General features: G+C 44.3%; 1 protein-coding gene across 2 annotated transcripts in view; it reads right to left on the reverse strand.

The window, feature by feature from the left end:
- Positions 1–695: 695 nt before the first annotated feature.
- Positions 696–25,090, reverse strand: part of ADAMTS9 (ADAM metallopeptidase with thrombospondin type 1 motif 9) — a 171,528-nt gene continuing 147,133 nt past the window's right edge. For both annotated transcript variants that reach the window (XM_056860504.1, XM_056860496.1), the window contains exons 31-40: positions 23,968–24,138; positions 19,057–19,251; positions 12,376–12,508; positions 9,545–9,639; positions 8,836–8,930; positions 8,602–8,735; positions 7,057–7,148; positions 3,614–3,718; positions 1,809–1,903; positions 696–794 (exon numbers count right to left, since the gene is read on the reverse strand). In XM_056860504.1, the coding sequence (XP_056716482.1) occupies positions 1,814–1,903; positions 3,614–3,718; positions 7,057–7,148; positions 8,602–8,735; positions 8,836–8,930; positions 9,545–9,639; positions 12,376–12,508; positions 19,057–19,251; positions 23,968–24,138 (1,110 nt within the window). In that variant the 3' untranslated portion in view covers positions 696–794; positions 1,809–1,813. The remainder of the gene's footprint in view (positions 795–1,808; positions 1,904–3,613; positions 3,719–7,056; positions 7,149–8,601; positions 8,736–8,835; positions 8,931–9,544; positions 9,640–12,375; positions 12,509–19,056; positions 19,252–23,967; positions 24,139–25,090) is intronic.

Genomic DNA, 25,090 nt, shown 5'->3' on the forward strand with positions numbered 1-25,090 from the left:
GGAAAACACAGTTTTAAAATGATTAGCTTAAACAGGATGTTGGAATTCACCTCTGACTTGTTCCTTCTCTTTTGTCACATGATATGTGGCAAAGGATTTGGCTTTTCAAGCCTATATGGCAATAATAAATACATCATGTTAGCACCAAACCAGTGGCTGTTTACACTGGCCAGAAGAGGTCACATGCCATTACAAAACAACTAAGACGTAACTACTGATAAAGCCATGACATAATGTATGTTCACTGAGCCTGTGTGTAGCACAGATTGCTTTGTTGCTGCCTTTTTTGTTAAAAAAGTAATAATCACATTTTCTTCATAAGAAATTAGCTTCAAAATGCCAAAAATACCCCAACGAAAAACCATTTAGCACCTTATGATGATCAGTGCAGCTGCTAACCAGAAGAGAAATTACTGAACGAAAGTAAACAATTGGGTACAGTGACAATAAAAGTATCACCTTTGTCATAATGCTACATATAATGTAGAGTACGTAAAATGCAGTGGTTCGACTGCAAAAGTTAAAACTTTTTAAAAAATAATTAAAAAAAACAGGATAAGCAGCCTTAATATAAACATTTTACGTACAAAAATATTAAATCAAAAATAAATAAATTGAGACATAAATATTATACTTTAACACATTAAGAATATACAATATATATACACACACCCACATCCATACGAACACACACTCAGACATACACACAGTGAAAGAAGTACAAAAGTGGAAGGCAGAGGTATTGCTTAATTATCCTTCATCCATCTTGCTTCAGCTCCCGGCATTCAGAGACCCTGGGAATAAAATTAAAAATAAATAAATGCAGAGCTTTTGTTTGTTTTTCCAGTGTCATTAATATTGCTTTCACATGGACATGTTGCTCTAGATTGGCATCTGAACCAGAGATGTTTGGTGTGGTTTTTAAAAAGCAGCAGCTCCTAATTTGTTCTTTTTCTGTGTTTTCCCCTAATTTGCAGAAGCCTTTCCCAAACCTGGTTTGGTACAAACCTTTTGAAAAGATCACTAAGTGTGGTTGTATGTCATGTGGATGAGACAGTGGGCATTTCTGCAGGTCATGCTCACACTGGCAATGTTTTCCCTTGAGCAGCCCCTCCCCCCAGGCCTCAATTTTCTGCCACCACTGGAGGACTTTGGGGGAGCTTTTAAAACATTGGCAGCTGACAGATTATTATAGTGTTATAACAATCTCTTCTCCAAATTCCCAGCTTTGATTTTTTTTAAAGGCAGGGCCTTTTCATTGTGGAGGACCTGGTAGATAGGGTTGAAATTAAATCAAAAGAGTTTCCGTCTAGACATTAGGAAGAAATTTCTAACAGTTAGAGTGGTTCCTCAGTGGAACAGGCAGCCTCAGGAGGTGGTAAGCTCTCCTTCCGTGGAGGTTTTTAAGCAGAGGCAGATGGCCATCTGTCAACAATGCTGATTCTATGAACTTAGGCAGTTCATGAGAGGGAGGGCATCTTGGCCATCTTCTGGGCATGGAGTAGGGGTCACTGGGTGTGTGTAGGGGGGAGGTAGTTGTGAAATTCCTGCATTGTGCAGGGGGTTGGACTAGATGAACCTGGTGGTCCCTTCCAACTCTATGATTCTCACATTTTTAGTTCAATTTTTGATTAGTTATATCTGAATACACATTCCTACTTGTGAGTGCAAATCCTTCTTTCCTGGGATTAAGTTTCGCTGAAATGAATGATACTTCATTCCAAGAGAAAACATATCTAACTGATTATCAGATTTTTTACTACTGATCTTTAAATTCAGTATTTTCATAGTAATAAAGGAGAACTTACCATTGCTACAACACTTGTACATCGAGGCCAGTTCCAGATGATGGAGTACATTTTCCACAGTAACCACCACATTTCCCTATTACTTTGGTACCATCCTAAGGATAAAATATAAAGAGTATCCTCAAAAAGCAGTTATATCCCCTGGAATCCTATACATCTCAACCAAAGAATTTATGGGATAACAATTGAAGCAATATGTAGTTTTAACATATTTTTGTGACAGGAAAAGACAGTTTTCTGATGATTTTTTGCCGTTTGGACCCTAAAACATTTTAAAACAATGAGCACAAATTAAACATTCTGAATGTTTCTTCTATATTTCAACTGATATCAAACTGAGATCATTAGCCATATTAATTTATGCTGGAATCACAGCAAAATTCATCTACTCCTCCTCTGGGGCTCACAGCTATGCTGACTTTGTATGTTTTTATATTCTGATACTGCTCAAAAGGAAGAAAATCTATCAAAGTTGGACCAAGTGGAATCCAAGACTCCCTATACTGTTTGGTGTTGTCTAGCTGTGGTACATGAACCTTTTGTTCTTGATACTATTGATCTGTGACGACCTGACCACCTCTGACGAGCATCCCAGCTCTCTGCCGACAGCTAAACTTCAAGAGCTGTGCTTCAAAGGGGATCTACGCAAAAGAGGTGTCCTACATCGATTGCTTCTTTGCTTGCGTTTTAATTTGGTCAGGTGGGACTTTCTCGGTCTTTGTGCTCAGCACTGCTTTTGGCTGCTTCAGATTTTCCTGGAGGAACTTCCCTCCTGCACTGTCCCTTCTCAAATAAGCCTGATTTTTTTATTGTTCCTATCATTTTTCACTTGCCTTGGCTTCTCTGTTTCACTTTCAACAGCTGAGATCATTCAAAAGCGGCTCAAGCACAGCCCCTGTTCTCTTGTTCTCGGCTAAGCAAACACACACAGTCCTGGGTACCATTAATTTTCTGCTGCTGTGGATGCTTGGAATTCTGTCTGGAGCCCCGCATGTGGCATAGAAGTTGGCTTTCTGACATCATGAGGCCCAGTTCACACATTCATTTTTACCTGCTTCAAATGGCTCTGAGAGCCCAGGTTAGTGTGAAGCAGTGCATCCCTGGTCAGACAAGCTCTTGAGCAAGCCAATACGAGTGACCTTCTGCCCCAACCTCCTGCTTATTAGTAAAATTCACTAAAAGGTCTTGGCCCAGTGACCATCCCTCAGCCTAGTTGACTCCAGTGAATTACTGCCAATGGTGCACGAATCACAAAGCTTTCTGCACGCTGAAAAGTACTATGAGAAAATGGACATTAGATCATTCATGTGTGTTAAATAAAGGCTTCCAGTACACGTTGCAACCAGATTCATGGAGAATTGGTGGTGGTGGTAGGAAGCCAGACTTTAAGCGTAAGAAGACACTGGAAAAGGTAATCTCTTTACTACTTTATTATGCTCAGTAGCATTACTAGAACAGGCTCCCTACTGCATATTTCCTGAGGACTCAGACAACTAATTAAAGAAGTGTCTGCACCACTGTGCTCAGTGTTTTTAGCTTCACGGTTAAGCAGACTCACTAATTAATTGCAATAATACAGATCAAGTTGAATTTACTCCAATCCACAGCTCCAAATCCACCAATTACAGACCATGCTTCACAGATCTGATGCCTTACATCAAACTTCAAGAGGTTGCTCTGACCCTGCCTCTCCCCATTCTTAGAAGAAGGCTGTTTATGAGACGCAAGGAGGTATGTTGAAATTAGATGTGGCAAGATAACGGGTATAACATTGCATTTGGATCGAAGTAATAGCTTTCCCTTACTGGTGATTTTGTAATTTCTGAAACGGCGTAATTCCCTTGGGAAAGCCATCTTGCCGTTTGTGTCACCGACAGGCCAGTTCCAGAAAGGCTGATGCTAAAGCGCCCCTGAGTAAATAAATAGAAAGGACATAGTTTAGATCACATACATCCCCTGAAATGGCTGCTAACTGATAAAGTACACTCTTGCCACGAAAAAGGAAATCTAATTTTGAATGGTGTTACTGCTACAACCCCTACCCCGCCCCACGTACCAACAAGCCACAGTGTCATTATTCTAACAAGATCTCCCCGGCAATGTTTTCAATTGTTCCAAGCCCTCATAGCGATTAGCACATACTGTACAAATCACAGCAGGAGTGAGATTAAGCATTTCTCCCCCTCTCATTTGCAGCTTCCTGGCAAAAGGCTGCTTTGCTATAGATAGCCAGTGGAGGGCATTCTTGCCCTTTGCCTGGTAAGCTCAATTTTTTTTAATGTTCTGCTAATGCTGGAGAAAGTCAAGCATAGCTTGCATCCACATTGGAATCACTGAAGAAGCAGTTGCCTTTTCTCCCCCACCCCCTTCTTAACCCAGAGTGGGCATTCACATATTTGATTTAATAATTCGGTACAAACGTTCAGTTCTGATGTAATGCGAAACCTCGACTTATTTCCAAGTATGGTTCATCAGCAAAACCCAGATTCAATTCACAAACAATCATTCAAAGCCTGATTTGCCTTCACAAATGCTGGTTTCATTTTCCTTGCTCTGGCATCTCTGTGGCTTGGGAGGATTCAAGGGTGGTGGAAGAATGTCCTCATTCATACATCATGCAAAACCACAGTTAAGATCAAGTGTGGTTAATAAAGCAACTTCAAACTATGGTTTCACGTCCCGGTTTGATATGTCCTAAATAACCACATTCAGACTGTGTAGTGGTTAAGAGCGGTGGTTTGGAGCGGTAGAGTCTGATCTGGAGAACCGGGTTTGATTCCCTCACTCTTCAACATGAGGGGTGGAGGCTAATCTGGTGAACTGGATTTGTTTCCCCACTCCTACACATGAAGCCAGCTGGGTGACCTTGGGCTAGTCACACACTCTCAGCCCCCCCTACCTCACAGGGTGTTTGTTGTGGGGAGGGGAAGGGAAGATGATTGTAAGCCATTTTGATTCTTCCTTAAGTGGTAGAGAAAGTCAGCATATAAAATCCAACTCTTCTTCTTCTTCAATTAGATAATCAATTAGACTACAATTTTTTGTATCTTTTATCTTGGTCTCACTCTTGCTTGCTAAAAAGAACCCCTAAACATTTTCTTTCTCAATTTTACCCAATGTACAGGTGAACATTGTTAATTCTCAGTAAGACACTTTATTCATGCAATTATATCTAGTGTGAAAAAGAAGAGTTTTTTTCCTTCTCTCTTTTCCTCTCAGTTCAAAGACTTAAAATCTAATGGCTGTCACATAGCCAAGACAGTTTACATTACATAGCAAAAGCATACAAAAAGCTCAAGAGGACTAGAATTATGATGATGATTATCCATCCCTCCTCAAATCAAACCATCATGGATAGTGCAGAATATTAAGTTTGTGGATACAAACAAAGGGCTCATGGGTGGTCCCATCACAATGTCCCAACACGTGTAGATTAAACTGTACCAATCCGTACTCTAGTAAATCAATTGACATTGAAGATCCACGCATGTAGATGTGTTAATTAGGGAAGAGGCAGAATGATGGACCCAAGGAGATGTACCATCTTTAAATCTATTGCGTTTGGAATCTAACATCCATTATGGACAACACTTTTCTTATGTAAAGAGGTTTTAGAGGTTTCTTTCTAGGAGCAGAGCCAAACGGATAGGGCTGGATGGCCCGGGGAAACGCCGGCTCAATCCAGAGCCTGCTTGAGGCCAGCTTTCAGTGCCACCACCTTCCTTCACTCCCTCTGCTGCTATCTCTACCAGAAGTCAGAGTAACTGATCCCTGAGCTTACTTTAAAAATAACTTGGCAGATCATACATGCCCTATATGGTTTCCCAAACTCTTGAGGGTATGGATGCTGCAAATTCCACTGCAAACATGATTGACAGTGGAACGTATGCGCTCAGAGGCATCAGCCAGACGTGACCAAATCACCCAGCTTCTTTGGTTTGTGCTGAACACCCACGAAGCCAGCCGAACAGGTTTTTGTCAGGTTTTCGCAAAAGTGTGCACCCGCAAAAGCACTGCTGATTTAACCCAATAGGCAGTCACTAACACTGCCAGGGACTACGTAGACAAACATCAAAGAATAGGATTTCATTAACATACAGCATTTATTTATGACTGATGTATATGATTTATGACTGGTTTAATTGTCTATTTAAACAATAGCCTGCTTAGTAGAGAAATTATGCAGCAAGGATGGGGGGGGGGGTAGGGGTAGGAAAACTCAATAAGATTGCGTGAGAATGAGCATGTACAAAAAGCCGGCTGTGCTGTGCTGCAGGTTCAGGAAGGAATACAGTAAAGCAATACAACAAACAGCCCCGAACTGTCCGACAAACAGTTGACCCGATCCTTGAAAACTGAGTGCCCTGTTTCTGACCAGCAAATACGGTGTGAGCCAAACCGGCAGGGGTTTGGCATCCCTTCTTGTGAGAGTTTGGCTACCATTTTTGTTTCCCTGTTGCCAAGAAAACCAAAATGATGAGCACGTTCTCATGAGAGAAAGTTATTTTGTGAGCTTTCAGGAAGCCTTACAGGGTATGTGTGGCTTGCCACGTGGTTTTAAAAGAGGCCTGAGGAGGCGACAAGGGAGTGGCAATCATAGAGGATGGGTGGGGGGGGATAGGATGCTGGTGAAGATAGGCAGGACAATGCTGTGTCCTGAATCCCCTGCCTGAGGCAAGCCCAAGTTGGTCTCACTAGCCCCAATCTTGGGAGAATGATCCCTTCACAGTGCAGTATCTTAAAAGCTTGTACTGAGGAACAAAATTAAGTTTTGAACAAATTTTGAACAAAATCAGCTTTTTAAAAAAGCTTTTGACACTGTGAACTGAAAGGTAATTATCATAACCACAGGGTTCATATTATCCACTTCAAGTATCACAGGAAGAATATGGTTGTGTAACATGACCACTGCAAACCCAATACCATCAGCTATCACAAACCAGGATTCCCCGACTGAAGGAAATGACTCAAGCCAAAAATTACTTTTTGCATTCATTCTGCATTCCCTCTCAACATTAGCTTGGATCAGCAAGTTCAGCTTTTCTTATCTACAATGTGCACCACCTACTTTCCTACTAACAAAGCAACCCCATCTCAGTTAAGGAATGTATGTTTTGTTATGATGGTCTCCAGCTACCGGACACTGTTATCCCCGCATCTTGACGGGTGTCTAACAAATGGCGACAACACCAAGTGAGATGTTTGTGTGTGTGTGGCCCTTTTCCTTGCAGCATTATTGTCAAGGTACCTGTGGGCACTTGGCTGCACTGTAGCAATCCCCGGCAGTGGCAAAAGGAACAGGTCGTCCATCAAGTGTCTGCGCAAACTGCAAATCGGTTGCTGTGGAAAAATATTTGGTAAAAAGCAAAGAGGCAGAGGGAAGGGAGAAGTGGGGAAAGAAAAAAAAATCCAAACATTTGATCATTATTAAATACAGTGCACCTGCCTTCATGCATTAATCTCGTGAATCCAGTGGGATCCTCACTGAACAGTACTGTTGTCAATTACATGCACGACTTGGCAAGAAATGTAAACATGTATGCATATTAAAGTAACCATTCTGTGGGAGACCTTTCATCTTTAAGAATAGAGGCATTTGAAAGAGGCAGGGGCACCAATATTTTAATTATAATTTTACACTGAGGAATTATGCTCAGGATCACAGACATAGCTGGTATTTCCACTCCCCTTGGTCTGCTTATCCCCTCCCCCTTTGCCTTATGTTTTGCATCATGTTTGACATTTCAGGATTGTCTTGGGAGGGACTGGAAGAGCAGGGTGACATTAAGAAAAGCTTCTCCTAAAATTTTGTTTGGAGAGTGGCAGCAGTGTAGGGTTGCCAGGTCCCTCTTTGTGGGAGGTTTTGGGGGTGGGGCCTGAGGAGGTTGGGGTTTGGGAAGGGGAGGGACTTCAATGCCAGAGTCCAATTGCCAAAGTGGCCATTTTCTCCAGGGAAACAGATCTCTATCGGCTGGAAATCAGCTGTAATAGCAGGAGATCTCTAGCTAGTACCTGGAGGCTGGCAATGCTATGGGGGGAGGATATAAATTATCAATATAAATAACCTACCAAAGGAAGGAAGGAAGGAAGGAAGGAAGGAAGGAAGGAAGGAAGGAAGGAAGGAAGGAAGGAAGGAAGGAAGGAAGGAAGGAAGGACAGATAGCTAGTACCTGGAGGCTGGCAACCCTACAGCGGTGAGCTTTGGGACTTTGGTCCCAACAGAGTTTAAAGACCTGCAGCCTAAGAAAATCCCTCCCATTGGCCATATTCAAAACTCATTTCCACCCTTCAGGAACTTTTCCACAGGCACTGTCTGTAGGCCTAGCTCTGGACGAAATAAAAACAAGCTATGACATTATGGCTAAAGAGTGAGATCTACCCTCCATTCAGTCCAACAGGTCAAATCTGAAAGGAGCCCTGGGAACGGATCTCGATTCTGCACAAAATGGAGTCAAATATGAAGTAGAACTTACATGGCAACATGATTTGAATGTTGCAACAACAAAAAATGAACACCCTGGAGACATGACCAGCTGAATGTGCAGTAGGGCGAAATAATTCAGAGCAACAGGGAAGACCTTTCCCCCTCCCCTTGCCTGAACTGAATAATAAAGTACTCATTATTGTGATTTTAAGTGACACTACCTTTCAAGTGCAGGGTAGTATAATATAATGTTTTAACCTAGGCAATGCAGGGGCATTGCTTGCTAGACTTGCTTAGTTTTAAACAGATAATGAGACAACGAGAATAAAAAAGAGAGAGACTTTATTATTCAGCCCTGTTGGTACTCACTTATTATCTGCATAGCGTTCAGGTCCAGCCTTACTTTGCTGAAGGCAGAAAACCCAGCTGCTGTGTAATCTTTCCTACACTGGCAGTCTTCTCTTCTGCTCCCATTATACGGACATTCGGTCGGGTTATGTAACCTGAATCAAAAGAAAGTCCCTTTTCTACTTATGACAGGAAATAAAACACCAGGAACAGAAAACAAAGTATCATCAAATAGTGGACCGCTGATGTTCTTACCTGTAGCTGTAGACTTCAGAAAAATTCTCCGCTTCACCATTTACAAGAGTCACATATTCTTTTGGTCTGGCAGATTCCATGCCAGCACAATATATCTATGGGAAACAAGGCCACAATTTCATCACTAGCCACCGAATGAAGGATTAGAAAATCAACAGATGGAACATGCCAACAAGGCAGACATCACAGGAGTAGCAGTAGTAGTAGAAGAACAAGAGTTGGCTTTCATACTCTGCTTTTCTCTTTAAGGAGTCTCAAAGCAGCTTACAATCACCTTCCCTACCTCTCCCCACAACAGGAACCCTGTGAGGAAGAAAGGGCTGACAGAGTTCTGAGAGAACTGTGACTAGCTCAAGGTTACCCAGCAGTCTTCATGTGTAGGAGAGGGAAATCAAACCTGGTTCTCCAAATTAGTGTCCACCACTCATGTGAAATTGGCAAAACATTTAATCTGCTCAGTGTGAGAGCCCATCTGTGACTAGGGACTGTAAGGAAATTTAAGTACGAGGGAAGGGTAGGAGAGGGGAAATTCTTATTGCAGAAAGAGAACATAAGTGCCTTGTGCATGACTAGGTACAAACATGGTCCAGATCGATGACTCTTTTATTGATTGTCCTCAGTGCTTTTTGATAGCCCACAATCAGGCCCTCAAGATTTCCTGAAGCCCTGGAACTCTATAACCTGCTTGTACGAGGTGGTTCAAACAAACCTTTAAGAGCCTTCCTTTGACTGTAAGGTAAAATTCTCCATCTTCATTGACGCCTTTGAGAGTTTTTACTTCCTTGCAGCTTGTTGGTAACTCACCTAAATCAGAGAAATGTTAGTAACTAAGCAACAATGGAATTAGTGTGACAGACTGTTGTTTTAAATTTAAAAAATGCAAAGATATTGAACTGGATTGGCCCAATTAAATATTATCATTTCATTTGTTCTGTGTCTCTAAAGACCATAAACTGCCTAGCTAGGCAGGATACTGAAAATTGCCCCATCAACCCACAACAGCAACAACGTTAATCAAATAGAGCACAGCAGGAGGTAAAACTTTGTTCTAGAGGGTTCAGTGCCAGCCTAGATAATACCACCTAATTGGAGCTGAATTTAATACCTACCTAGCCTTGCTGTTTAGCTAGAATAAGCACACTTCTTGACTCAGTAATGACTCACCATCTCTGTGAATACTTTCTTTCATATATATTTTATTATATCCAGCTTGGTATTCTTCCTAACTTCTGTTCTGGGGATATCATCTTTTTCTTCTGCAGTACCTTGCTGCTTTAGAAAGCATGGTTATTTTACTAGCTGGCAGACCTGTCATTATTTTGTGTGGCCTTTCTAATGCTATCTTCAGCATGTGGGAACTGCCACCACACATGTCTCTGACACACCATAAATATATGAACAGATGCTCTAGTTCAGAGGTGTCAAACAGAAGGCCCACGGGCTAGCCCCCGGCCCCTTGAGAGCTCTTATCTGGCCGGCGAGCCAGCCTCTCTATCTGGGCTGGTGAGGCATGGCCCAGCTGGACCAAATGACATTTATGTCACATCTGGCCCATGTAACAATTGAATTTGACACCCCTGCTCTAGTTGCATGAGTGGAGATCAGAAGCAGATCCTTCTCAAACCAGCATCACTTCAGGTATTAGGAGAGGCAATCCTGTATAGGAGCAAGCCATGCTATGAACTCCTCTACTGTTATTTCTGACACCATTTCATAATGGAAGAAGGAGCTGCTCAGCAATGGCTCTTGCCCCTATGACCGAACTATTAATGTTGTGTGTGTTATATAGTTGTGGAAATGGGAACCAGAGAGACCCAAGGTGGTGTTATGGTTCAGAGTGTTGGACTAAAAGAAGAAGGAGAGTTGGTTTTTATATGCCGACTTTCTCTACCGCTTAAGGGAGACTCAAACTGGCTTACAATCACCTTCCCTTCCCCTTCCCACAACAGACACCCTGTAAGGTAGGTAAGGCTGAGACAGCTCTGACAGAGCTGTGACTAGCCCAAGGTCACCCAGCTGGCTTCATGGAAACCAAGCTGGGTCACCAGATTAGCCTCCACCTCTCATGTGGAGGAGTGGGGAATCAAACCCAGTTCTCCAGATCAGACTCCACTGCTCCAAACCACCGTTCTTAACCACTACACCACGCTGGCTAGGAACTGGGAAACCCAGTTCCAACTCCCCAGTCTGCTATGAAGCTCACTAGATGACCTCAAGCCAGTAATTCTGTCTCACCCAAACTTACCTCGTACCTTTTTTTGAGAATAAAATGGAAGACAGGAGACTACATACTGCCCAGAGCTCCTTGGTGGAAGAGCAGGATAAAAACGTACTAAACATATAAATCCAATGGGAAAGGTCCCTCTCTGATAATGCCTGAAACTTCATTAACTAGTGACGATATAACTTGTCCTCTCTTATACCTGCGATGTTTTGTGACCTTTAAAGAAATTGTTTTAAGATGGAGGACAGTACTTGAAGTACTTGAAGGGCTGTCATGTAGAGGAGGGTGATGAGTTGTTTTCTGTTGCCCCAGAAGGTCAGACCAGAACCAACGGGTTGAAATTAAATCAGTGAGTTTCCATCTAGACATTAGGAAGAATTTTCTAACAGTTAGATCGGTTCCTCAGTGGAACAGGCTTCTTCAGGGGGTGGTAAGCTCTCCTTCCCTGGAGGTTTTTAAGCAGAGGCTAGATGGCCATCTGTCAGCAATGCTGATTCTATGACCTTAGGCAGATCATGAGAGGGAGGCCTTCTTGGCCTTCCTCTGGGCATGGAGTAGGAGTCACTGGGTGTGTGGGGGGGAGATAGTTGTGTATTTCCTGTATTGTGCAGGGGGTTGGACTAGATGACCCTGGTGGTTCCTTCCAACTCTATGATTCTAGTACCCACATGTACCACTTGAACAGAGAAGCCCTCGAGTAGGTGATATGAAAATGAAGTACAAATACAGGGGGAAAGGTAGTAAACATCAGTACGGTTACCCCTGCAACAATCCCCTGATAATTTTGGAATCTTTTCCTTAAGAATTATCAGATCTTTACGATCTGCGGGCTCCCCTTTGTTACCAAACACAGTAGCACCTGCTTCCAGTGAATGGCGACCTCCCGGCAACTTGGCATCACAGCCCCCATTATGTGGGGACAGGACACAGAGTTACTGCTGTTATTGGTTCTTGTAGGTTATCCGGGCTGTGTAACCGTGGTCTTGGAATTTTCTTTCCTGACGTTTCGCTAGCAACTGTGGCAGGCATCTTCAGAGTAGTAACACTGAAGGACAGTGTCTCTTCAGTAACACTGAAGGACAGAGACACTGTCCTTCAGTGTTACTACTCTGAAGATGCCTGCCACAGTTGCTGGCGAAACGTCAGGAAAGAAAATTCCAAGACCACGGTTACACAGCCCGGATAACCTACAAGAACCAATGAACTCTGACCGTGAAAGCCTTCGACAATATTACTGCTGTTAGTTTGAGACTAGCGCTAATATAGCATTAAAAGGAACGTTCCAGCTATTTCAGTTCATCTAGAAAGCCTCTTACATTCGTGAATATTGTGGCATGTTCTTCTCTCTTCAGGTTTCAAATCATCAAGGCATAAATTGCTTGCCTGGTCATCGTTCGTAAGGCACTGAACCGACCGGTGCATTACCCCAATCCCACAAGTCACCGAGCACTAGAAAACAAAGACAACCAGTGTCAGTTTCATTACTGAGACACAGAGAGATACTTTGTACATATTTTGTAAATTTGGGCCAAGATGGTTTAAAAAACACACCAAGATAGTTGTGTGTAATGATTAAAAAAAATTAAAGGGGTGGGAGAAGAGAATGAGTGTTTTTCAACTGGCATGCTGATTCTCACATGTAGTGCTGGAAACCGCATGCTACCATGTATATTTGCAAACAGAAAGACTTGCCATGAGACACACTGCTGTAGCTACGTATGCTCAGGCAATCCAATGTGCCATTTAAAAGAAGGGACCACTGGAGGAATGCTAGTACCATTTTCCTGCAAAGAAACCACAAACTAAACTTCATTATCAGTGACTGCACAAAGAGAACAGGTACTGATGCTTTGTAGCATGTCCAAGGACAAAATATACAGTCAACTAGCTCAGGCATATCTTAGTGCTGTGTACATTTTTTTGGAATTCAGGGACCAGTTAGTGCTTTCCATAAATTATAAAGTTTCAGCAGAAGGCTATGGAGCTGTGCTATATCAGGCACCAGACTCCTGATATCCCCACTCAGAGAGCTAGTGTAGTGGTTAATAGTGGTTTAGGATCTGGGAGGTCTGAGTCCAAAACCCCACTCTGCCATGAAGCTTGCTGGGTGACAGTGGGTCAGTCATTGTATCAGGCGTACCAGGAGCTCACCAATGGAAGTGTGTGCTACCCATAATGCTCCCAATACAAGCAGCCACCATTTCATGTGTTTGCATGTACCAAAGCTGTGTGCGATGGGAATATCTGTGCGCTGCCCTAGTCACACAAAATGGCAACCATCATGTTGACAGAATTGCTCCTGTTGGTGGACTCCTACTTCGTGTCTGAAAATGACTTCTCTGTCAACCTAAGGTACTTCTCACAATGTATGTTGCTTGAGCTCGTTGGGGAAAGAAGAAGAAGAAGGAGAGGGAGGACAAGAAGAAGAAGAGTTGGTTTTTATATGCTGGCTTTCGCTACCACTTAAGGAAGAATCAAACCGGCTTACAATCACTTTCCCACCCCCACAACAGACACCCCTGTGAGGTAGGTGGGGCTGAGAGAGCTGTAACTAGCCCAAGGTCACCCAGCTGGCTTCATGTGTATAGGAGTGGGGAAACAAATCCACTTCACCAGATTACCAGATTAGCCTCCACCGCTCATGTGGAAGAGTGGGGAAACAAATCCAGTTCACCAGATTAGCCTCTGCCACTCATGTGGAGGAGTGGGGAGTCAAACCCGGTTCTCTAGATCAGACTCCACCGCTCCAAACCACCACTCTTAGCCACTACACCATGCTGGCTCTCAATGTACTAGACAGTTGCTGCCATCAGCTGATGGTCAATGGTAGCCTACAAATTCCTGCAGCCCACTTTACCCACTCTGTTCTCAAATCACTGCCTCAAGAAGTGCTGTGGCTCAGGAGTACAGCAACCGCTTGGCATGCAAAAGGTCCCAAGTTCAATCCCCCGCATTTCTAGTTAAAGGGATCACCAGGTGGTATGAAACACATCAATCAGAGATCCAGGAAAGCCACTGCCAGGCAGAGCAGACAATGGTCTGAGTCAGTATAAGGCAGCTTCATGTATTCATGTCTCCCCTATCCCAACACTAGTGGTTACCCACCAGTCACTAGTTCTGATTAAACATAACATTCTTCCCTGCCAGGCTTCTCAGTCACTGAGGACCTCCAGTAGTCCCAAATGCTGCTATTTTTTCTGCCCCTGATTCCCAGACGATAGGTATTAAGGTATTCAGAGGCAGAAAGCCCATTTTGGTCTGATGGAAATCTCTTGCTCTGAAACCCACAAATACTAAGGCCATTCTTGTGTCTAAGGCAACGTGGAAAGTAACAGTTCCTGAAAGGAAGGAACTATCTTCACAAGCAAAGCACAGCTGTGGCTGAATGTGGCATTTCTTTAATATACTGGACTGACTCTCCCCTCCCCGCATCAGTAGCTAAGATGTACAATAAAACAAACTATGTAAAATGAAATGAGTGAAGCCAGGTGAAAATACATCTTCCAAATACAAACCAATGCTGCTGGAAAAAGTTTTTTCTAACGTTCACATGGGATAGATTTTATTTTTGTATCCAGGCAGTACAGTCAATTGGTCACAGCAAGATTAGATCCTTGTGAACTCTGGACAAATGGCAGAGGTTCTCATATCATAAAGGGTAGCGTTAAAAGGTAAAGGTCCCCTGTGCAAGCACCAGGTCATTCCTGTCCCATGGGGTGATGTCACATCCCAACTTTTCCTAGGCAGACTTTGTTTGCGGGGTGGTTTGCCAGTGCCTTCCCCAGTCATCTTCCCTTTACCCCCAGCAAGCTGGGTCCTCACTTTACTGACCTCGGAAGGATAGAAGGCTGAGTCAACCTTGAGCCGGCTACCTGAAACCGACTTCTGTTGGGATAGAAAAACAGAGTTTCACTTACCTGTAACTGTTGTTCATCTGGTGGATCTTCTATGCAGGCACACATTGGGACTACGCAGGCCAGCCACGGATAAGATTTGTCAGCTTCTAGCAAAATCTAAACGAGAGTGCTCCCCCTCCCCTTGGGGCATGCAATCTCCCTGCCCACGGTCACATGACCCAAGGGGGAGGGAGCACTGTTCCCTCCAGTTCTCCAACCTGCCGCCACGGAACCAACCACTGGTCTAGCGGAGAGGTTCCACAGCGGGGAAGGAGGGAGGGATGTGTGCCTGCATAGAAGATCCACCAGATGAACAACAGTTACAGGTAAGTGAAACTCTGTTTTTCATCTGCATGGCTTCTATGCAGTCTCACATTGGGAGAGTAGTGAGCTCGCTTACCAGGACGGTGGGTGTGGGACAGTCACCAAAATAAAGACTGCAGTACGGCATGTCCCACGGCTGCATCACTTGCCGAGTCCACATCCATAGCATAGTGTTTCATAAACGTAGAGGGCGTGGACCAGGTAGCAGCCTTACAGATGTCCCAGAGATCTATCTTAGAGGAAAAGGCGATGGAAGCCGCATACGCTCTGGTAAAATGCGCTTTGATCATAGGAGGGCACTCCTGGTGAGCAAACTCATATGCCATTTTGATGGTTGATGTGATCCACCTCGAGAGGGTCTGAGGAGAAGCACGACGACCCTTGCGGCGTCCACCAAAGCAAACAAAAAGGTTGTCATCTTTACGGAAGTTCTGAGACCTTTTAATGTAAAAAAGAAGGGCTCTGCAGACATCGAGGGAATGTAATGCTCTATCAGCATCAGAGGATGGGTGAGGGGAAAAAAAGGGAAGGACAATGTCCTGTGTAAGGTGGAAGGCTGAAACAACCTTAGGTAAAAAGGAAATCTTAAGGTTCAATACTACCCTATCCGAGTGGAACTTAGTATAAGGAGGGGAATGTGACAGTGCTGACATGTCCCTCACCCTCCTTGCCGAGGTAATGGCAACTAAAAAGATAGTAAGGCCAATTCGCAAGTAGCTAATGGCTCAAACGGAGGTCTCATGAGTTGTGAAAGGACTAAGGAGAGACTCTACTGGAGAACTGGTGGAGTGACAGGAGGGTACAAGTTATTGAGACCCTTCAAAAACCTTTTGGAAAGGGGATGAGAAAAAACTGAGAAGGAGTCAATATCCGGATGAAAAGCCGATATTGCGGCTAAATAAACTTTAATGGAAGAATTAGATAAGCCATCATCTTTGAGGGATAGAAGGTAATCAAACACAACAGACAGTGGGCAATTGATTGGTGAAATATTTTTAACCTTAACCCAATCAGAAAAACGTCTCCACTTTAACAAATGCAGCAGAACCTTAGCTACCCTGTCGGACCACTGCCCCGGGGTAGCACCCTCCAGGCCGCAAGCTGCAGGTCCGGGGGGGAGTGGGAGGGATTCCTCAGAAGAAGAATGTAATTCCCTTGTGCAAGTGACATGAGCACTGCGAACCACGACCTCCAGGGCCAAAATGGAGTGACAATGATGACATCTGTCTTGTCGTGGTTCACCTTGGCTAGGGCCTTGTGAAGTAGAGGGAATGAGGGAAAGAGATAAAACAAAGCCCCGTTCCAAACTGCCTGAAAGGCATCTCCCATTGAGCCCAGGCTGGCTCCCGCCCTCGATTAGAACCTGGGACACACTGAGTTGAGGTGTGTGGCAAAAAGGTCTATTTGCGGGTAACCCCAATGGCGGAATATTTGGTGGAGACAATCGCTGCTCAGGGTGAGCTCGTGCGCTTGATTGGGAAGGCGACTTAGAGCGTCTGCTAGTGTATTGCTCTTGCCCGCAATGTGAATTGCTATGAGAGTAGCGCAGTGAGCTATGGCCCATTCCCAGATGTTGCTGGCTTCCTTGGAGAGCGAAACGGACCCTGTTGACCGAAGAGCCCAAGTAGATGGAAGGAGTAGGATATTGGCATCGAGAAACCTCTCAATGCTGACGAGAGGGAGACTGGCTCCTAGAGGAGTAGCAGCGCCTTTGACTGATCGGACTGCCTGAATGAAGTGAACGGCTATGTCCGGTGTTTGGCTATTTGGATGAAGAACGGCGAGGTTGAACATCTGTACCAAGTGGATGAAGTGAACAGCAATGCCCGGTAACTGACTGTTTAGATGATGACTGGTGTTGTTGAACGGCTGAGGTACGTGAGCGGGATGAATGGCTATGACCGGAAGAAGACTGTCTAGATGAAGACCGATGAGAGTGGGAGTGGCGAGAAAAGGATCGGCACCGATGACTGGATCGGCCCTGACAGCTCCGACGGGACGAACAGCTCCGACGGGACGAACGGCTCCGACGACGGGATCGACTCCGACGATGGGATCGACTCTGACGAGAAGATGACCGGCTTCTGCAGAAAGCGGATCGACTCCGACGCTCGGCTCAACGTGGAGAAGAAGATCGACGTTGAGAAGATCGACTCCGATGGGTAGATAGGCGATGGCGCAAGTTCGACCAACGCCGAGTGGATCTGGACGAAGCCGGGGATCGAGACTGGCGCCGAGAAGTTGATCGACGCCGAGGCCGTTGGCCGGGCTCGAGATGGGACGAACCCTTCGAAGACTCCGCTAGGTCCCTTTCAACCGAACGTTGGGTGTCTTGATGAGCACTCACAGGAGGGGGTGGTTGATCGGCACCGACCTGGAGCTCTGTAGGTTCTGCCCGAGGTCCTTTATCATCAGGCCGTGGGGACTTGTTAAGCACTGGAGGCACATCTTTATAGAGGTGAAGGAGGTGCTGTTTGAACTCAGCCGAGTCTTCCTGGGCCCTGCTCGGACACGGAACCGAGGGGGTAGCCAGGGAATGAGGAGGCGAATCCTCGATGGTAATGGGCTGCTGTGCAGCTTCGTTGGGAGCTCGCGACTCAGACGGATGAGGCGAGCGAGGCGACTTGGCTTGGGATGCCGAAGGTGATCGGCGTCGAAGGGATTTCGGCGACCTCGAAGGTGATCGACGCCGAGGCGATTTGGAGCGGGAAGCATGGTGCGATGAGCCACGGCCGCAGCCATCTTGCAAAACCGGAGCAATAAACTTTCCTGGCCGAATAACGACGGAGGAAGGCTTTTTAGAATAGCCAACTTTTTTGGACTTTTTTGTAGTGGGTCCCACATCGAGTTGGGACTTACCGGTCGAAGTACCCGGTTCAGCAGAACGACCTCGTGGGCAAAGCGACTCTTTGTAAAGATGAGAAAGTAAACGAGTCGACCGAACCCTCAAGGCCTTGTTTGTGAATTTGGAGCAACTTTTGCAAGTTGCCGGAACGTGGCCTTCCCCCAGACAAAGGAGGCATTCAGTGTGGGAGTCATTCTTCGCCATCTTAATACCACACATACTACATTTCTTGAAAAGTGGAGTTTTTTAGGCTCCATGGCTAGAGGAAGGTGCTGACACGTTCTCTCTCCGTGGCGGCAGAAAGAGAACTGGAGGGAAGAGTGCTCCCTCCCCCTTGGGTCATGTGACCATGGGCGGGGAGATTGCATGCCCCAAGGGGAGGGGAGGGGGAGCACTCTCTTTTAGATTTTGCTAGAAGCTGACAAATCTTATCCGTGGCTGGCCTGCGCCCAATGTGGGACTGCATAGAAGCCACACAGATGAACTCAGGTCGTGAGCAGAGCTTTTGACTGCAGTACTGCAGCTTAACACTCTGCGCCGCAGAGCTCCTAAAGGGTAGAGTTAAATGAAGGAAAAGATGTGACCCTGTAAGTGGAATTTGGGTTGACTGGTAGGGAAGTTCCATAGCTCCTAGCAGCACAAGATTACAAATATTTAAACAAAATTTGGTCATCCCTACTTAAATTGCCCTGTTCTTCCTTCCTTCATCTATCAGCCCCTCAGTTGTTCAAGGGGCCATACAGACACAGAGTTATTAGAAAAAGGAAGCATCTCTCTCTCTCTCTCTCTCTCTCTCTCTCTCTCTCTCTCTGTGTGTGTGTGTGTGTAGTAAACAATCTTTCCTCCTGTTTGGCTGGTATAAACCTTTAGCACAGGTCAAGCTGCATTATATTGAAAAATAAACATTTAAAAAAGAAGTATGAGAAACATACACTTCCCCAATTTCCAACTCTCCACACTGCCAAAACTGGACATTCACCCAGGAAGCACGAGTCTACATTTGCTGGTTGTGTGCCCGGGCAGTTGACTGTGTTCTGATAACCGTACTCGTAATGGTCCTTCCCAGTGTAAATTTCACTGCAGGAGACCAGCCGTTGCCTGTAGCCTTTCCCGCATGTCACAGAACACTGCAAAAAACAACAATAGATAAATAAATAAATAAAAACCAATGTCTTTTGATAATGTTATACATGGATAAAAACATTATTTTATTGTCTACCAGCTCCAGGCCTGTAAACCTTTATGGACAGAATGGGTTTAGGGGTTGGGAATTATATAGCCCCATCTTTTCCCATTATCTTTTCCCTTCCCATAGCCGCTTTCATCTTCTGTTACTTAAGAACTAGTGATGATGGGTGAATTCCCCCCTGCTTAAATCATGATTGGGCTGCCAATTATGAATTGCATTAGTGAATATTTTTTAATTCTTTTTACCTGGAGCCTTACATGGACTGTCTTTTCTTTCCTTCTTTCTTTTTTAAATTTGAGCCTGTGCATTCTCCTGTTGCTGCATGTGAAATGGAGTGTGTGGGAATGGAAGGAGGTAACACATTAATTGGATAGTTGTTCAGTGTTCCCTTTCCTTCCACATACATTGTGCATCACTATGACACCTTGCTGCACGCTCCATATTTACCACATTGGATCCCCTTGTGGAAGAGGTGGAAGCAGCACCTTGGGAGCTGTCTACCAATTTACATTTGCAAAAAGCTCATCAGCTTCAGAAAGTAGGACAGCTGCACCAAAATCAGTTAAGGGGTCACATATATCCAACACTTCTGCATGTGGTTACTGGCCTGCGTTGCCAAGTCCACTGAATGCCAACTATTCCAGCATCAAAATGGGACAGAATTTCAAAACACATCTTATTGTTAATTGTAAGTAGAGTAATAAAGTAAGGCAAGAGGAACTGGCTTGTCATTAAATAAGCACTGTGCTTCATTAGAAGCAAGAGAAATTTGCATTACAAACCCATTTATTTTGAACTTCACAACATCGCTACTTCAGACTGCACCCTTCAATCTACTCAGTACCCCCTTCACTATGTCATTGTTCATTTCCCTTCCCCGTTAAAGTCACCTTTCCTGACAAAATAACGAAGAAATGCATTTCTTTCCTTTCCAACTCCCACAAATAGTTTCAAGGGGAAGGGAGGACGATACGTCTTCTGACATACTGCCCTCCCCTCAACCAGTTCCCGGTTCCCTTTGACACCATATGAGCAGGATAATGTGACAAAGAGACAGAATGCTGTGGACTGGCTAGTATACATAGATAGATGATGATGGTTTGGAGCCAAATGTCATTTTCTGCTAATGGGAGGCACTTCTGTCAGTGGAGTGAAACTTTCCTATCTCCTCCCCAGGACAACCCATTGACTTCCTCAAATGCAGTTCCTGGGAGACAGCATGAGAGGTAAATTGAGCATCTACAGTCAGAAGGGAGAATTGGCAAAATTTGCTATAATTAAGATTGCCATCTGATCTCCAGCTGATAGAGATCAGGTCACCTGGAGAAAATGGCCGCTTTCAATGCCATAGAGTCCAATTGCCAAAGTGGCCATTTTCTCCAGGTGAACTGATCTCTGTCGGCTGGAGATCAGTTGTAATAGCGGGAGGTCTTCTGCCACCACCTGGAGGTTGGCAACCCTACACCGCAGCCACGTCGTCCCCCGCCGCTGTGGGTTTCAGGAATGGGCTGTCAAGCAGCTATCGACTGCAAAACAGGGTTGACTGCCTGTATTTTTACAATCATCTCCCACAAGCCTTAGCATTTTCAGGCCAAGCTAACATGGCCTTGTTTTTTTTGTTTTTTTAAATGGAACAAGGAATTCTGAAATATAATGCTCCAAGTTTTTACTTCACAGAAGATACAGAGCACTAACCATCGATTTGTTTATTTATATACTTCATTTATACCCCGCCTTTCTCCCCAATGGGGGTCCCCAAAGTGGCTTACATCAGTCTCCTCCCTTTTATATATACCAGCTAACGATACCCACTGCTGTTATAATCTACAGCTGTGCGTGTACTCTGCTTTTTACATGGCAAGGGGGAAAACGATTGTCCGCTGCCATGTAAGGTGGTTTTGTTTCTCCACACTTCCATTGTGAGGAACATATTACAAGTTACCGCTGGATCAGATATCCTGCGGTTTCCTGACAGCATAAAATCAGGGAGTATTAGACACACACCATAATCTGAAAACAAACCTTCACTGAAGTAAATGTGTAACATAAAATGGTTGCAGAAGAAGGGGATAAAGATACACTTGCAACCTAAAGGAAATGTCTCTCCTTTTATATGAATCCCTTTTTCAATACCAGTGACTAGAAATATGAGCCCTGTCGGTAGAAACACATCGCTCCATGTGAATGGCAACATCTCATGGACTGAAATTATAGAATTGTGATAACTTTGAGAAAAGAATAAATTACAGATTATCTTTCTTTTAAGGCTGTTTGGGAAAGCCTGTCTTTGGCAAAAAGGACTTGATCTGGTCATTTCCTTTTCCTATGTTGTCATTATCTCTTTTGCTGTCACAGTTGATTTTTGTTGTTGTTTTTACTTGGTTTTTATACCACTTTATGCCATTTATACATTACAGGCAATTTAGACATAGTTGATGCAAAAATAATGGAAAATATATTGATTGTAATAGGGAAAATTAGGACCAAGGAAAGAGAAATCAGAGTGAAAATAAAGACTGATGGGTTCATTTCTCGCAAAGCAGAAACAAAATCAAAATGGAGATATGCAAACTGAATCAGACAGCTTTTGTAATTTCGTCTTAGCCGAAGTCTCTTTTAAAGGGCTGGAAATCAACGGTAGGGCAAGCCCAAAGGCCAGGCAACCGTGTCTTTATATGACTCCCTAGCCTAAGAGACTCCTTTATCTTCCTATATATCTGGCATTTCCTCATTTACTCCTTCTCTCTACACCCTGCCCTTTCACAAACGTTTAAACCCGCCAGATGCCCCAAAATTTACAACTAGAGTAATTTAGAAGGATAAAGAAACATTATGCAAAAAAGCCGACCTTTCGAGGACAATTTATTCTGGGAATTCTATCAGCATTATTTACAGTGCAATCCAATGCAGAGTTACTCACCAAAATTAATGGGCTTAGACAGGAGTAACTCTCTTTAGGATTGCACTGTTAGATCAGTAATTAGTACCAAAGCTTAGCTAGCTGCCCCTCTTCCATATTTAAGGCTCTCAGAACGCACCTCCTGCCTATAATCCAGAATTGGGAGATAAGGAAAGTGAGAGAAGCCATATAAATGCCAAACATTCACCTGGCTCTTCTCAGTTCTTTTTCTTGCTACCATATATCTGCAAGCGTTTTCTGTTTGTGATTCAGCTCCACTCTGCTCTTTAATTGTCCCTGTTTTGCTAGGTCAGCAAAAGTGCTGTCATTTCTCGCTGCAGCTCTTCCAGGTGTGAAATGCTCCTTCATACGATGCAGAAGGAACCTGTCTGGATCAGTCTGTTTCCATCTACACTCGGCTCTGGCAACAATGGGAAAGCAGTCGATTTCTCTTGACAAGCGCGCTCAGTGTTGTGGGACAGAACTGCCAACTCAAATTTGTGCAAGAAGTATGGATCTGAGCCTCGTATTTACACAAAAAAAATGGACGTTTTCAGTTGGCAACTACTTGGTTTTTATTTTGAGGTGGTTATTGGGTTTTTTTAATTTTAATTTTCAGAATAGATGGACCAATCACAGTACACAAAATGTTTCTGCAACCCTTTCCATCAGCGCCCGATCCAGAGGCACCTAAATTTGAGTTGCAGCTTTCTTGGTTGCATAGTACTGAGTACAATGCAGATCTGTCAAAAAAACAAAAAAACAGGGGAAGGGTGAAAGCAGATAGCAGAAAGGGATCGGTGGCAGGTGCCTACCTGTCAGTTACTTTATTTTTCCATGGCCATGCTGAACCCTTGTAGATTTCTCCACATCAGAGTTCACCACTCTTAACCACTACACCATGCTGGCTCTCACACGGGCTTGGGGTCTCTGACAAAATTTAGTTATGGATGGCCTTTGATAGTGGGTCAGTATTTTCATGATTCTGGTTTCAGTTAAAAAGTTAGCTACAGCTATGTTTTAATAACCCGTGATACTCAATTTTATGTTGTTTTTAAATGTGTTGTGGCAAATCCTCATGATGGTAGGAAAAAAAATACCAATTGGACTTAAAAAGGCCTACTTGGCTTGGGCTGTAAATTCCACAGACCATCTCCCAGCCTCACTTCAGATTAAACACTGGGAGTGGTATATGAACCAAGTTTGAAAACCAAGAAAACAGACAGATGCACTTTTGACTGCTCTACGAGTTCAGAATTCCTTCCTGTCATGGTCTAACTGGGAGCCTGTTTGCCACTGCCAAACCCTTCCACCTACTTCTCTTTCTGTCTTCCGCAAGTTAAGTCCCCCCACCACAAGTCCATTTACTAACAAAGAAATCCACCACCGACAAATAGGGTTGCCAACTTCCAGGTACTAGCTGGAGATCTCTTACTATTACAACTGATCTCCAGATGATAGAGATCAGTTCACCTGAAGAAAATGGCCGCTTTGTCAATTGGACTCTATGGCATTGAAGTCCCTCCCCTCACCAAACCCCAACCTCCTCAGGCTCTGCCCCCAAAAACCTCCTGCCGGTGGTAAAGAGGAACCTGGCAACCCTACTGATATGCTCCAAGAAAATAAGGTGAAGCATTACATAAATCAACTGATCAGCACACTTTATCCTTTGAATTTGGAGCAGATCGTTTAGAGATCCCCCCCCCCCGCATTAAGCCTAAAGCCTAACCCTCCTCTTCTCTAGGAGACACATACCTCTGACCAGTCCCCTGTAATCCATATGTACTCGCATGGTGGCAGGTTGCAACTTTCAACACTAGGTGGCCTCTTGCTCGGATCACAGTGAAGTCCATCCACTTCTTGTCTGTTTCGATCCAAGCAGATCACTTTGCGGTATTTGGACCCCTCACCACATGTTTTGCTGCACTGTTAAAGAGGGAGAAAGAGAGTTGGTTGGTGGCCATCTGGTGGCACTAATGTAGGCAGAGGAAGGTAAGAAAGGGGTTGCTGAGGGGAGAGATGGTGCCTTTTAGAGAGATGCTTCTCTGCACTTGCAATTTGTTTTTAAAATGTCACTTGTTAAATGTCACTTGTTAAAAACATAAGAAAGGCCCTGCTGGATCAGACCAAGGTCCATCAAGTCCAGCAGTCTGTTCACACAGTGTCCAGCCACGTGCCTCTAGGAAGCCCACAAACAAGACGACTGCAGCAGTAATATCTATGTTCCACAGCACCTTAATATAAGAGCCATGCTCCTCTGATCCTGGAGAGAACAGGCATGCATCATGACTACTCTACATTTTTACTAGTAGCCATGAATACCCCTCTCCTCCAGGAACAAGTCCAGTCCCCCATTTAAGCCTTCCAAGTTGGCAGCCATCACCACATCCTGGGGCAGGGAGTTCTACAATGTAACTATGCATTGTGTGAAGAAATACTTCCTTTTATCTGTTTTGAATCTCTCGCCCTCCAGCTTCAGCAGATGACCCTGCATTCTAGTATTATGAGAGGGGGAGAAAAGCTTCTCCCTGTCCACTCGCTCCATACCATGCATAATTTTATAGACCTCTATCATGTCCCCCCTTAACCGCCTCCTTTCCAAGCTCAACAGCCCTAAGCGTTTTAACCACTCCCCATAGGACAGTTGCTCTAGTCCCCTAATCATTTTGGCTGTTTACATTTATCTTCCTCTGGACCAGAATTAGGATGGGAATTTATACTGAAACCAGGGGTAGGGTGATAGAAAACCGATTGAGAGACAACTGAATGAAGCCTAAACTGAAGCACACAGTTACCCAGTAAGAATTCGTCAATTTTGTTATTATTACTGTACTGTACTGTACTGTATTATTCATGAAACACATTCTCTTATCGCTCT

Source organism: Euleptes europaea, chromosome 1 (genome assembly GCF_029931775.1).
Source record: "Euleptes europaea isolate rEulEur1 chromosome 1, rEulEur1.hap1, whole genome shotgun sequence".
In the NCBI taxonomy this organism is placed as follows: Eukaryota; Metazoa; Chordata; class Lepidosauria; order Squamata; family Sphaerodactylidae; genus Euleptes; species Euleptes europaea.